The sequence below is a fragment of the Coturnix japonica genome, chromosome 1, assembly GCF_054131305.1.
Source record: "Coturnix japonica strain WE chromosome 1, WE-NBRP24, whole genome shotgun sequence".
Lineage (NCBI taxonomy): Eukaryota > Metazoa > Chordata > Aves > Galliformes > Phasianidae > Coturnix > Coturnix japonica.
The window spans coordinates 115,785,531-115,800,811 of record NC_140663.1 but is presented as its reverse complement, the minus strand read 5'-3'; the positions used below and the strand labels follow the sequence as shown (position 1 = coordinate 115,800,811).

Genomic DNA, 15,281 nt, shown 5'->3' with positions numbered 1-15,281 from the left:
TATTTTTACAAAATGTTGCTCAAAATGTTTTAAGAGATACTTACCTGCTGACCTGTATACCAGCACAAACGAACTTCATATGAAACTTCTTTGATTGAGCAGATGTTAAGCTACAGAACACTATTTTTAAGCATAGTTATGACCATTAGTGATGGTCAAAGCCTGCATGCTGCTTGAATAAAAATCTGTACCAGCAGAGATGACCCACTGTTGCTATTGCCACTGCTGAAATGTACCACCCTCATTCTGCTCACATCCACTGTTTGGTCTCTATAAACATTCAGCAAGCGTTGCTGAGTGTCAATAGGAGTCTTTTTTTTTTTTTCCCTGCATGGAGGAATTAAATGACACACATTTGCTTCATATTCACTTCCATGTCTGACACCATTTTGTCAGACTGCCTCTCTGCTGTTGCACAGCAATGAAAGGTAATAGAATATTGGTGGGAAGGTTCATCCTCTACTGCAGTACCACCAACAATTGCCTCTGGCATTGTGAGCCAACATAATAAATTAGAACACAGCTCTTGTATTTGTGTGCATATGTACTTTGTATGTGTTTTTATATGTTGTTGGTAAACACTAATACATAGATCATTTTCAGCTTTGAAATCACTAGTTCTGTGTTAAACTCTGGCATTCATAATTTACTAGACATAATTATTACCATTGCTTCAGGGTATGCAAGCACAGTGTAGCAGAGATTTCTTAGGTCTTGGTTGTTATGTCAGCCAGACTACTTCTAAACAACTTGAGCAGTTATATATTTAAATTCAGAGGGCTGTGCTTTAGCAGTTTAAACAAGTGTCTGATCTCATTCTCAGCAAGCAAAGTGGGAGCAAGAAGCAATCATTCCTAGTAAAAAACTATAAAATTAATGTTTCCTTAAATAATGTAGAAATCAAAGGGGAAGTGCACCTAAAGATTTTTTTCCAAACTGATCAATTGGAAGTGTCTGTTCAAATCATGAGAGGTAGATTTCAAGAAGTGAAAATGCACAGTTATAACATCTTCTCAGAAAGAGGAAGTTTGGATTGTTCTTCTGAATTTGAAATGCTTTATTACCCAGAATTATTGATGGACATGATCTGATGCCTTTACTTCAAGGAAAAGTTATCCGATCGAAGCATGAATTTCTTTTCCATTACTGTAATGCATATTTAAATGCAGTACGATGGCATCCAGGAAACAGTAAGTAAACTTACTTACTCAAACTTTAAATGTTTAATATAATTGTTATTGCATCTTGAAAAGAATTGCAAAAAAGCCTTCAACTATAGTAACAAATAAATTGCTTAAAATATCTAACCATTCTTCATTATTTTGTTCACTATTCTTTTGCTAAAATACAGCTATTTACAGAGCCATGTTTCCATCTTGCATTTATTTATTGCTGGACATTAATATTGCATAGGAAGACAGTACTGCAATCTATTTTTTAAACTTGCCTGGAAGATACCCTGTTCTGCAGAACAAAGTAGTCAAGGTTAACTGTTACATCTGTCTAAAAATGTACAGATAATAGGATGTCTTGCTGAGTAACAGCTTGAGTATGATACCAACCTGACCAATTTTTACTACTGAAATAATGAAGCGCAGAAGTAACATTGAGTCATAGTCATTATTCAGTAAATTAGTTCAGGATTATACATAACCTTTTCATGCTTTTTATGAACTAAATAAAGCCTTGTCTACTTATCCTCTCCTTCTTAACCAAAAGCTCACTGTTTCTGATAGCTTTGTCCAAAATAATTAGACCATGTTTCCTTTCCCATAAAAATCTCTGGTCTGAATGAAACTAAGTGTGCGTTTTTCACATATCAGTCAACATTAAAAGTTGCTCATAGTACTGCTTAAAAATGAAGATTTGAAACAATCCTTTGATGTAGCATTTTTGGTTAAAATAATTTTTATATGTAATATTTTTCCTTTACCTAGTTTCAAGGCTAAGTTAGAGTGTAAGTCTGCAGATGAACAATAAGACCTATTTCAAGTCTACAAATTAAGTCATTTTCCAAAGGAAAAAAAAAAAAAAAAAAAAAAAAAAAGGCTACATCAACGTTTTGTATTTAGTACAACTTTGCTTAAACATCTTGCATTTGATGAGCATAAAGAAGAACCAAACAATAGGAAAAGCTGTTTATCTAGGGCCATTTTTTAAAAATCTGTGATTGGATGTAATTATTCTGCCTCATAATGAGAGAAATAGGCAGAGCTCCAGGCAGGCAGAAGTCTTTTCTCATTAATACGCATTTGTGAGATGAAGTACCCCCTTAACTGAGCAAAGGGTCAACTTTGCTGAAGGTGAGTGTAATAAGAAATGAAGGGGAGTGATGATGAGGGCTAGTCTACTTCTTTTATTGAGAGAAAACAGTTTCAAGTGTGATATTCCTTTTATACATTCTCCAAAGGAAGTGAAACATAAAGCCTATTCAGAATCTGGTAATAACAGTGTCATAAGACTGGCATCATTTCAGAATGGAATCACATTTTGTCGGCCTACTATATAGTTTGAGAATAAGCAATAGCTAAGTATTGATTTCTGCTTTCTTTTGTATCTGACCCATAAAATTACTCTCCTTCAGTTTTACTTGTTCAATCTCAGATATTCAGAAATGCCTTTTCAATGTAGACAACACAATCATATTTTTAAAGATATTTATTGCAGTGAGTTAAAGTTTTGTGCCTGCTTATCTCTGTCTCATGTGCTATTGTTGTACAGAGATAAACATACTTACATTACAGCTGCATGCACCCTGATACTATCAGCACTGCAAGTACTCATGGAAGAACAAGTATGGTTATTTTTTTCTTTTGATATCTCAGCAACTTTACCTGAAGCAATTGGTAAGTTCAAAGTGTATTATATTACCAGCTACTGTAATAATTGTTCTCTAGTCTCCCTCCACAGACCTTTTTTTTAATCCTGATCACAGAGCTCATTGACAGGCACTACTTCTGCAAATACTAGGTGATATTATATTTTCATGTACGAAAATGAACATAGCTAAAGGAGCCTGTATGAATGACATTTTATTTTATTTTATTTTATTTTATTTTATTTTATTTTATTTTATTTTATTTTATTTTATTTTATTTTATTTTATTTTATTTTATTTTATTTTATTTTATTATTATTTTATTTTTTTATTTTATTTTATTTTATTTTATTTTATTTTATTTTATTTTATTTTATTTTGAGAAGACATTATTTCAGTCATTTAATTTAAAAATTAAAAACAGCTTGCCCAGAGATGTGGTGGATGCCTCGTCCTTGAAGACATTCAAGGCAAGGCTGGATGGGGCTCTGAGCACCAGCACCCCGTTCTAGCTGTGGATGTCGCCATTCATTGCAGGGAATTTGGACTAGATGACTTTTAAAGGTCCCTTCCAAGTCTAAGGATTTGGTGATTCTATGATTGAAACTGCTGAGGAATATGTTATTTTTTATTAATTAAAGTACAACTTATTCTAAAGATATAGAAAAAGAACATATATTACCCATATATATATATATATATATGCACCCTATATACCCTCTTTTTTTTTTGGGGGGGGGGGGAGAGGAGACTTTGTTGGTCAGCCTCAGCTTGTATGTATATATATTTTTTTCTATATATAGTCAAAGCATAGGTTTAGCTTTGCCAAGAGTTCTGCTTAGTCTATCACTCTTCTGTTGCCTGCAGCACTTCACAATTTGCTTAAGAACTTTATCTTTGATGTTGTTAGATTGCTATTGTCCTTAAGTTAAAAAAACGAAAAATCCTTTTTGGCTTTATTTTTGAAGCATGGGCTATAAAATATGAAACAGAGAAATTTGTTGTAGGTGAAATTTATAGTTTTGCATACCTTTCCCCTGCTTGCATGCTTCTGAAGTCTGACTTCAGCAGGTATGCTTTCCACATCAACCAGAGAATTTCATAAATGTCAAAGTGAACAATTAGTTTTGCTGAATATTTTACATTTATATTTTTACAGTCAAAGGCACTCCTCATAACCAAATCAATGCTTATCCTCATAGAAATATATTAGTTAAGTCAGTTACAACATTCACCGCATATCTTTCCCTTCATCAGCCCTTTGAAGGAGCATTTAGAGAATGTATGCTACTTGAGAATGCTCTTCTCAACAAACAATTACAAATGTAAGCCTTATCCTTCCTGGAGAGATGTGAGAAAAAGAATCTGTCCCTTTCTTTTTCTCTCTTTGCCAAAGAAAAGAGGCTAACACCATCTTCTTCATCTCTCTGATTCACTTTCATTTTATCTGATACTAAAAAATAATTCACATTCTTTAATTCAGAATTTAAAAAAGAATCGAATACTAGGCAATTTCCTTGGCTTACAATTCACATTACTCTCTCATAGAGAAAAGTACTAATGCTTGTGATAAGTCCTTGAAAACAATAAATGTATACAGTCCAAAGTATTGGAAGATGAATTCCTGTTCCTCTAAAACCTGACAAATATCTGACAAATATCTTATTGGAAGATCTTAAAACAGTGTCAGCAAAGTACTGTGATTTTCCATTTTCAGTGCATATTCTTCACAATTTCCTGTTGTACCACATAAGTACCAACATACAAAAACAGCAGATGTGAAATATATATATATATTAGCTTTTCTTTCTGTTTAGTCTGGAGTAATTACTTAGGTTGTTTAGTTAAACTACGTTCAAAGATAAAACAAATCAGGTGTAAGTTCTGCCTTGAATTTCTTAAGCTGAGATGTTCAGAGTTTTGTATAGAGTTCTGTTATTTATGTGTATCATAAAATACTTTGGCCTAATTCAACATCACACATACTTCTACTAGTGTGAATAGACTGATACTTGTGTACTTGCAAAAGCTATAATTTAGCATAACTGAAAGCTAAAAAATATAGAGAGCTCTGTCTCTAGCACATTAGTGGTCTATGAATCAGTACTATTAAAAATGCATTGCTATGACAACTTAATTATAAAGAGAGAATTCTTCAGATACAGAGCAAATCTTCAGCTGAAGGGAACTATTGCATCTTTCAGGTTCCTCTGACTGTGGGCAAAATTTGAATTTGATAAGGAGGGAATATATTGTAACCCTGCTTAATAAACATTGAAAAATCTGATGCAGTACAGTTTGTATTATAAAGAAATAATAACATTCATAATATTTTGTTACTAATAATACAAATACTATAATATTTCTGATAAATGTTACAGTGACTGTGCTGACAGTGCTTTACATTTTCTATTTCAAAATGGATTTTATTATTTAGTGGAAGCTATTTTTATTCCAAGAAAAAGGAGGAATATAAACATGTAATACACGTTTGCATTATTATGAAAATATTTAGTGACTTGTGTGTTAGATTTCTCTTCTAGTAAATTATTATAAAATTGGCATTTTAGAATTATTTGCTTCCATATTCTGAAATTGTCATTCAGTTCTTTTTTTTAAAACAAAACAAAACAAAACAAAACAAACAAACAAACAAACAAACAAAAACAACAAGAGATATGTCACAGTAAGTTCAACTGAGGCACAGTAAACCATAGAATCAAACTGGCACATCATACATGTATAATGACTTTTAAAGGCTGCAGAATTTCACTGAAGATCTTTACTTCAGTTTACATGAAAAAAAAAAATAATAATAACGATAAGATGGACATTATTAATAGTTATAGAAATGTAAATACAGTATTAAAAATGATCTTATCTATCTATGCACACTTGTCTTCTACAAAGGACAAAATAATCAGAAAATGTCTAGATCTAATATATGAGGAAGATATCTAATCACGAGGAAGACTGTAAAGCTATCAAATGATAAGTCCTTTTAATATTTTTGAAAGTCTGGTAAGTCTAAAAGGTGATGTGCTCTGTTATCTGATATTTTAGCCAAGGATTTTGCTGAAATTGGATGTTTAATACAGGGTGATACCAGGTAAAAACTTTCCACTGAACGCTGAGGCTTATATTACCTCCTTGAAAGTGCATTAACTGCAATCCAGGGGTATACCTTCAGTGCTGTTCAGTCTGAAGAATGCGTAGCTGAAAACCATTGGTCAGGTGGTGAAAATGTGTCAGAATATTACCTCTGAAAGGAAGTTTTCATAAAACTTAGCTCTGTCTAACCTATGAGCATAACTCTCACAATTTTTTTCAGTTAGCTTCACTTACAAAATAGAGTGTTTTTAATTATTACTTATTCTTAGTTTCTTGTATCTTGGGATCTTCTACAATTGCTGGCAATAGCTCAATCAAATTCACCATTCAGGGATTCTTTCTATGTTATTACAGAATTCGTAGCTATTGTGATTAACAGATATTGCAAAACCCAACATCCAGTTTTCCACAGTATTCCATGAGAAATATTTTGTTTTTCATATAGGGGTGCTGACATCTTTCTAGTCATGTATTTAACATTTTCTGCAGCATTGGTTGTTACATTATTAAAGCAATTAAAACAATGAGGAATATTTTCTATTCTGCAGGTTTTAGTCCAGTAAGTGGTAAAAATGTTCAGAATCTTTTGTTTTAGAGAGGTTCATCTGGGTTCTACAGAACTAAAAAGTTAAGCTCATAAGAAAAAGAAGACAAAGCAGGAAAGATCTGCTTAGAAGTACCATTTTAAAACAACTTCTAGTTTTGACAGGTATTACCATTTATGTGAGATGGAATTAAAATAAAATTAACTTCTGAATGAGTGAGAGTAAGGAAAGGAATGCTTTGAATTTTTCCTTAACCCTTGAAAAGATATGTTACTCATAATGTAAGGAGTTATGTTGTTACATTGAAGAGGGTTCACATTGTTTACAGAATCATTCTTACTTTCATTTTTATTAATATCATATTGAGTCTTAATAACTAAAAACTGTGGGCTGAATTCATATGCTTAAAGAGTCCCCATTTGTGAACACAGTGTTTACGTCTGGGGATTTGAACTTGATGAGCTCTAGAGGTCTCTTCCAACCCTTACAATTCTGTGATTCTGTAATTAGAGAGTATTCAGAAGGAAGAGTCTATGCAGATACTGCAAGCTGAGAAACACCATGATATTATATAGAACAAATATGAAAATCTTATTTTTACTATCAAATTTTCAGTGCAAGAGTAGATAGGTGAAGCTGTTGTCTGCAGCAAGTATAAATGCATTAGTTTGAAAATGAAAGATTTTGGATAAAAAAATGGTGGCAATATACTTCTTATAAAATCTTCCCCTTTCTTGTTTCGCCCATTTTGAGCATTTAAGAAAGAAAGCCTTTCACAAGCTGTCCACACAGTTCTCTCTGCTGGCAGCGATAGGACCCAAGGGAACAATAGGATGGATCTGTGTGAGGAAAGGTTCAGGTTGGGGATTAGGAAAATGTTCTTCACCAGAGGGTGGTCAGACACTGAAGCAAGCTCCCCAGAGCAGTGATCATGGCACCAAGCCTGCTGGAATTCAAGAAGTATTTGGAAAATGCTCTCAGGCACAGGGTGTGAATTTTGAGTAGATATGGGTTGGACACAATGATCTTCACTGTAACCTTCCAACTTGGTGTAGTCTATGATTCTATTATTCTATCTCTAAATATTTGTTATTTGAAATGTATTACTTATTGTTCTACCCTCTAATATAATAAAAAATTTGCAGTTTATACATCTACTGAAGCCTCATAAGTAGATTTCCTGCCTCTAGGTCATTAATTTCAAAGTAGTAAGAAATTTGTTCCTTCTGTTCTTTGATTTACCATGAATGACTGTTACATAGCTTCATAAGTAAACAGTCAGGTGTGGTTGTCACACCTGTTTGCAGAACCCATTCCCTTGCATAGGTGTTTCTAGTTCTTTTGCTTGCTTGCTTTGTGGTGAACAAAAGATACTTGCTGGTGCAGATTAGGAAGGATTCACATTGTCTGCAAGAATGCCAATGATTATTGTTTCTTGCATTCATTGCTGAACAATACAGAGGAACGTAAACTTGATAGAAAATTGGTACAGGAAGTGACCATCTTCTTTTGCACAGCACTTTTAGAAGGAGAGATAACAATACTATATCACCATAACTGCTCACGTCAAAGTAATATTTTGTTGTCTTACAATGAAATATATTTCTTTTTTTTTTAATCTAATCTTATCATAACGATTTCCTACATTTCTTAGAAAATAAATGATTTGAAAGGATGAGAAATGAGGGATTTGAAGAAGATTTTTGTAGCGTCAAAAAGATTTTTGCTTTCTATTTAGAACAGACTTCTTCAGTTATAGTAAAACTGATGCAAGAACAGTTTTGTCTGAGAGAGCCATTCCACCAGAGTAAGACCATGTTAAATGTCCTTTGATACAGACATTATACACCTAGGCCTTCTCTCAGTGATCATATAATACTGCTTTCATCATATAAAAATAGCAACCGAAACATACTTGTCTATCAATTCTAAGATATTCTGACCTAAATAAGTAATGTTCTTAGTGAACAGAGAAAGGTTGACAGGTTTCGGTGATTATAAAAAGGCAAAAGCATTTAGAGTAGCTAATTCAGTATTGTTTAAACTTCAACATGAATGGCTCCCTGTCAGATACTGTGTCATGCACTTATGACAGTAAAAAGGGGGGGGGCGGGGAGGAAGTATCTTACAGATTCTTTTTTTTTTTTTTTGTATACTTTACATCTAACACTTCAGTAAGAAAGAGGTTAGAATATTTGTCTGATAGTTTTTTTTGGTTTTTTTTTCTTTTCAGATGTTTAATGGGAGTAAAAACAAATACATATAATAACAAGTTCGTAAGAACAGCTAAAAATGTTCTGCAAATTTCAAAAATGAATTTCAGCTAACCAAATAAGATAAAGCATGGTTCTAAAACAATGTCTAGAGCATTTCACTTCTAAAAACGTCTTCTGTTTAGTGTTGCATCTGAGCTGGCAGCATTCTGTTTGTTACATTCAGAACATAGCTCATATTCATCATAACGTAAAAATCAGATTCAAATGGCATTTTTCATCTTAAGCAATGATCTTCAAAGGTAGTAGTTTTTGCATGAAAAATCCACATGAGGTATCCTGCAAGCCACAGCCTGTGCCATTCTATTACAACTAGAAAAGTAAGCAAATTGGTTTACTGGAGAAATTCCCTGGCAACCTGACTGTCAAGAGTTGGATTAATTCTCAATAAGTTAGAAAAGATCATGCTATGAAGCACAGAAAAGATATTTGCAGATAACAACAGTGAATGCTCAGAGAATAAGTGCACGTGGACAATGTTATGCTGGTGGTCAATGTGTGCCTGTGGACAATGTGCACTATTTAAGTGTAGGTGCTTTCTGAATGTAAGTCCTCATTAGTACTTCAAAAAGGCAAAAGAACAAGGAATCACTATAAATGTCATCAGCTTGTGAAAGGATCATGTCTCAGTACAAACAATGACATTCCTGTTGATTTCAGAAATTCATATTTGACTTTAAAGAATTAGGGGATACATAAAACATTAAATGCATTAATAGGTTTATCTTAGCACGAGAATAATTTCTGAACACAAATATCCAAGTTCAGTTTCATGGTTAATGGAAGTGTAATTTGTCAGTCAGTAGAACAGAGACTGAGAACTGCAAAAATGCAGGTTGTTCATCTGCTTCTGTTCATTCAGGCCTGCCTTAGCAGAACTGCTAGGTCATTTAGAAGGTCTGGTGATGTCAAGAATACCAAGTAGCTCAAAACACCAAGGCTGTATAGAAGCAACAAAAAACTGACCTAGAGCACCATGCAGTTGTTTACAAGGAGTCTGAAATTACTGGAATTTGATACAAAAGAGATTTTACACTGCCTGTAGTTCCTGAGCATCATCACAAACCTTTTTCCCTCCTCCCTCACATTCATATACTATAGTATTTCAAATCTCTAGATAGGAAGTGTTTTAGTTTCTGCCTGTGCTTTTAAATAGTTTTGTAGCATACTGATATTTTTTGGAAAAAAAAAAAATTAAAAGGAGAAAAAAAAAAAAGTAAAACTAAATTCTAAAAAATATGTTTGAACACTGATAGGTTAAAAGAAATTCTGTTACTCATATTTCACAAAATATTTTTTAATATGAGCTTTTAAATAAATTAATCAATTTATAAGTGTTCACATTTGAAGACAGGAAATATGCAAAAGCATTTTACTTCTCCTTAGCATAGGTTAAACTTGAAAAAAGTTAACAAGTTATGCCATAATGGAGTGGGAAAAGTAATTATTTGAATGCAGGAAAGGATTATTCTACTGGTTGGTATTCTTTGAATTTAGGATCTGGCAAATGATTGGAACTAACGAAAGCAGTATGCACATGCACATCTGCCTGAGTATTTTCTAAGTAATTCTTCAAATTGTAAAGCATATTTTAAATCTGTGTACAAGACAGTATTCCATTCATAGAGAGGGTTTATGGCCATTGCAAGAAAGTGCTAACAGCAGTCAGCATTGTCTTTGCCTACACATACAATAAAAAACGCCCACAATTGTTCTTTGTCTTTCCTAACAGATTTCAAGAATTTTGTTTAGTTTGTGGATTCATTGACCTCAGATATATATTCACCCTCTGATTAAATGGTTAAATTCAATTTCAGTTGCCATGTATGACAAGGTGTATGAGAGCACACAGTGTCCACTCTCAGGCAGAGAAAAGAGCGCATTTAGGAGGGTTTAAAGCATCTGTTTTCTTTTGTGATCCAAAGGTCTACATGGCTGTGTAACATATCTGCACAGGGTATCTTACTCCTCTTCTGATTAAATTTCTATACACTTGGGAAGACAGCTGGAGAAGCCAACATTCTATTTTACATTTTGTTTTAAGATCTTTTCATGGTAGATAGGCAGGAAGAAAGTAGTGGTCCAAAACTTATGAGAATCAGCAAGACAGAGAAAGCCTTCAAGGTGAAGGTGAGGATTTGAGTGATAGGGAAATTGTTTTCCAAGTCTAACTGTCTGGCCTGATATCCTTTTCAGTGTAGTTTGATTGGTCTAATCCTAAGTGAAATGCAGACTTCTTTCTATGTCTCCATACCCTAAGTGCCAAGATCTTGGGTTGAAATACCATGTATTGGCAAAGAAATAGAGTTTAAGCTTGGGCCTGTGAACTGGATAATCTTGGAGGTCTTTTCCAACCTTGGCAATTCTGTGATTCTCTTCTTAGCATGATTTCCAGCCCATTAAAAACATATTTCTTTGGAAATATAAGAAAAATTTCAACAACTATGTAAAGATTGCCTGAATCTCTCTATTTTAATTAGTCACTTTACTGAGGTTGTTATCACTGTCTGTCAGTTCTCTTTTGGAGAACAGCATACAAGAAGGAGATACCATAGTAAACACAATAGGAAATATTGTGTTGCATACATATATATATATGCAATAGGAAAAAAATATATTACCCTTACTATCATCACAGACCTTTAGAGAGTATTTTGGCAAAGAAATTAGCTAAACTGAGAGATGCAGACTGGGTCTGTAGAGCTATGGATAAAATTTGGTTGTAAGCTTCAAAATCCAAAAAATATCTAACAGTATGTAGATGTCTGTATTTCTTAATACCCTTTGAGTGCTGTAATCATTCTTAACTACTGTGGGAATGGAGGGCATATATAAAATTTATATCTTGTCATGTAATGCCAAAAGCATTTTCAGTTGTCTGGAGGAAATACGGTGTGTAACTGAATGACTTTAGACAGCAAACTGTTTTTTATTCTATTTATTTATATTCCTAAAACAAGGGGTTAAGGTTGTTAATCTAAACCATAATCTATAGGAACATATTCTATGAGTAAAAAGATAAAAAGGATTTCATCATCAAGTATGTGGCTGTCTTTGTTTAACTCAACTTTGTAACTGTCTTGTACAAAAGAGCCCAGACTTCATAGTATTACAAAAACTAATAATAAAGGTTGGATTAAATGTGTGTACAAATTCACTCTTCAAAGATACTCTGAGCTAGACTAGAATTGTTACACTGAATACCGGTTAAAAATAGAAGAGCAACACAAAGAGAAGTAACACCACTGGCAGAAATGTTCTATCTAACTAACCTTCTTGCAACTGAGTTTCAGGGATTGGAAGAAAAAGTAAACAGAATTTATTTTGCCGTGCGGGGAAAAAAAAAAAATAAAAAAAATAAAAATCCTTTGGGACCCATGAAAGAGATAGGCTAAAAGTTTTAGCTAAAAACTGAACTGTAGTCACTTTTAAGATGAAAATCATACACCACCCGAAATCATAGCAATTTTGTCCTTTTTTCTCAAAATTCTAAGGAGATATATAGTAAGGAAGATAAAGGCTGGTGCTTCCCAGGTCTCTTACTGCTTATTTTCTGATTTGAGATTAATTCACTTTGGAGTTGATTATATCTCAGATGAACACTCTGGTTATGTGTAGGACTATTCTGTGCTGCTGAATCTCTCCAGTGGGCCCAAGAAAGGCTTTGTTCAGATATAAGTTCATGCAGATGGTTTGAAAAACACCCGGAATTACCAGGACATGCTGGGTAGTATATCATGTAAATAATAGATAAATAAAATTTAATAGGAGTTGAAGAACATCTGTAGATCCTTTCTTAAACAATTAGCTGAGCACACAAGTAGCTTTGGTCACAGATTACATTGTACTTTGCTTAATTTAAGTGTGAGATTAGTATTTGAGTTCTTAAATAAAAATACAGATACTTTGTTGAACTAAAGGCAAACAAGGTAAAATCATCCTCTCAGTAAATTCATGGGAATTTTGGTATTCCCTTCAAAAGACCAGAACTCTAAAAATGTCACAGAAATGAAATTTGGAACTGACAATGCAATGAAGAATGGGGCAGTCCAAAGGAAGAAACACTTGCACCAAAGTATTCATTTAAAATCTAGCAAAAGTTTGTGAAAAATAAGTATTAGAAAATGTTTCTAGATAAAACACTGAGTGAAAGAAGTGTGCCAATAAAACGTCTTCATCTTCAGCAATAAAGTTAATGAATTACAGTAGCACGAAAGTTAAAATAGAAGAAACCATCTATCAGGAAAGCACTAAAAAATACATTGTAGGCAACTGTCATGAAGTGGCAGATGAATTAGGTGACAAAAAAAAATTGAAATATCTGAAATGAGCTTTTATTCTTATTTGCTACAACTGGAACAGAGAAAATGCATATATTAATGTAAGAAAGATATGGGCATCACATAAGCAAATGTTCAAATGTACTTTAGCTACTGAGTATTTCAGAGGTCATTCAATGATTTTTATGGAGGAGTAAGACATTAAAAATATATATATGTTTATAAAGAAGAAAGTTTTGTGGGTATTTTTGTTTGTTTTAAAGAAAATAGTCTGCAGACTTCCATCTGTATTTTCTGGCTCAGTTAAAAATAGGGACTTCAAACATACTTGAGAGGAGGAGATTCACAATCTATGAATTCTTTCGGGTCTTTCATAAGCAGCAGCACCTTGTAAATAGATCTTGGCTTCCAAGTCAAATTGAAGATGGGCTAGAGATCACTAGAGAGATAGAAAGTTTGATTCTCTAACTTGTTGTTGTGTCTTACTCTGAAAGTGACTACAGTAGAAAGAACATAATACAAATGCTTTTCACCAGAACCTCTATGATGTTTATGAAAGCAAATCTACTTCGTTTCTTTGATTTCTGTCTGGTTATTTTTGCATAACAAAGAAGCAGTTATGGAACAAAGACCTATTTTCATATTCAAGTCATAAGAGTACCAGGCAATAGCTATATAAAGAATTGGGAAGGAAAAAAAAAAAAAAAAGAAAAGAAAAAAAAAAAAGAAAAGAAAAAGAAAAAGAAAAAAAAAGAAAAAGTAAAAGAAAAAGAAAAAGAGAAAAAAAGGAATAGAAAAAGAAAAAGAGTAAAAGAAAAAGAGAAAAAAAAAGAAACGCTGTATTCATCCTTTTCCCATCACTTTATCTCACTTTCCCTCCCTATTTCACGACTTTTAGCCTCACTTAGAGTGAATCTTTTTTTTCTTGTTTGTGGTTTTTTGTTTGGTTGGTTGGTTGTTTTTTCTTCTTTGTTTTATTCAGTTTGTGTGTGTGGTATTTTTATTTGTTTTGTTTTGATTTACTTAACTTTTAGTTTTCATTTTTACTTCTTTCTTTGTTCTTTTGTCTTGAAGCTTAAATCATAACAGGTGCAACTGAATTGGGGTGACTCATTGTGGGCATATTGCTTGGTAGTGTGAAATAATGACTGAAAGAAAAAAGAGTATTTCTAGCTTGAACAGAAAACACAAAGCTGTTTATATCAAGCTAAAGAAAACTGACCTAATCATCAGATACACATTTCTGATACCAATATTTTAGGTAGGAAAATGTTTTCCTTGACAAACATGACAAAGCCTTTACATTATTTTCTCTTCTCAGTTTGCCGTGTGATGGGAGGACTAGATGCTTTGAGTGATCTTTTCTAACAGTAATATTTCAGTTTTTGTGTATGGCAGCAGAATTACTGTGAAGCGATCCTGTAGAGCTATGGGACATGGAGTGCTGTTTTTCCTATTTACTGTGGCAAAGAGAGACAAATAATGTGGAAAAAAAATAAAATAAAAAATTAGATTCTGTCTTAAAATAATAATATATATTTAATATTTATTTGTTTTCATAATAAGAACATAAGCATAAATTCCTAGCTGATGAAGATGGAGTGATACAGAGACCTTCCTTGCTAAGAAAGGTGTGCTTTTTGCACCAGGTCTTTAGCTAGTGTTTAATTGGAATTACTTTTGTTTTGCTTCTGCTTGAAGTTTATGAAGTTTCTAATATTTTAAAACACTAGAGTTTCTTCCCAGCAGGTGCTTGAAGTGTTAAAACTTGAATTGCGAGTTGACTGAAGTCACAACAGACAAAGGAAATCAAGACTACTGGGGAAATACAGTATCTGAAACAAAATATTTCAGATTGTGTTGCAAGTCATGTTAGATAGGATTGACGCAAACAGGACTGTTTTAAAAAGGATTAACTAAAGCAGGATTAAAGCTAAAACCTATCTTAACTAGCTTTTTTTTTTTTTTTTCTTTTTTTCTTTTTTTTTTCTTTTTTTTTTTCTTCTTTTTTTTTCCTGCACACTAAGGGGCAGGAATAGCTTCAGAATGGAAAGCATAATCCAGGCTTTCTGTACACTAAACCAGTGAACCGGTGAACCACTCCTTATGGAAAAAATAACCTCAAAATTACAATCTTCAATTATTTGGATTACTTTATGCATGACTGAACAGAGTTCACTATCCAGAATGATTTTACATTAGTGGAATGGTAGAGATGAAGTAGCCTGTCTTCAAATTAATTCTAAGCTTTCTT

At 33.0% G+C, this 15,281-nt stretch overlaps 1 protein-coding gene across 19 annotated transcripts in view; it reads left to right on the top strand.

Annotated features, from left to right (window-relative positions):
- Nucleotides 1–15,281, top strand: part of STS (steroid sulfatase) — a 93,076-nt gene that overhangs the window by 66,343 nt on the left and 11,452 nt on the right. For 15 of the 19 annotated variants that reach the window (XR_014947444.1, XR_014947446.1, XM_015848896.3 and 12 more), the window contains one exon: nt 1,069–1,190. The exons of the other annotated variants lie outside the window; for them this stretch is intronic. Coding sequence is in view for 13 of the 15 variants with exons in the window: in XM_015848896.3 (XP_015704382.2) it covers nt 1,069–1,190 (122 nt within the window). In the remaining 2 variants the exon portion in view is untranslated. The remainder of the gene's footprint in view (nt 1–1,068; nt 1,191–15,281) is intronic. 19 annotated transcript variants of the gene reach the window in all.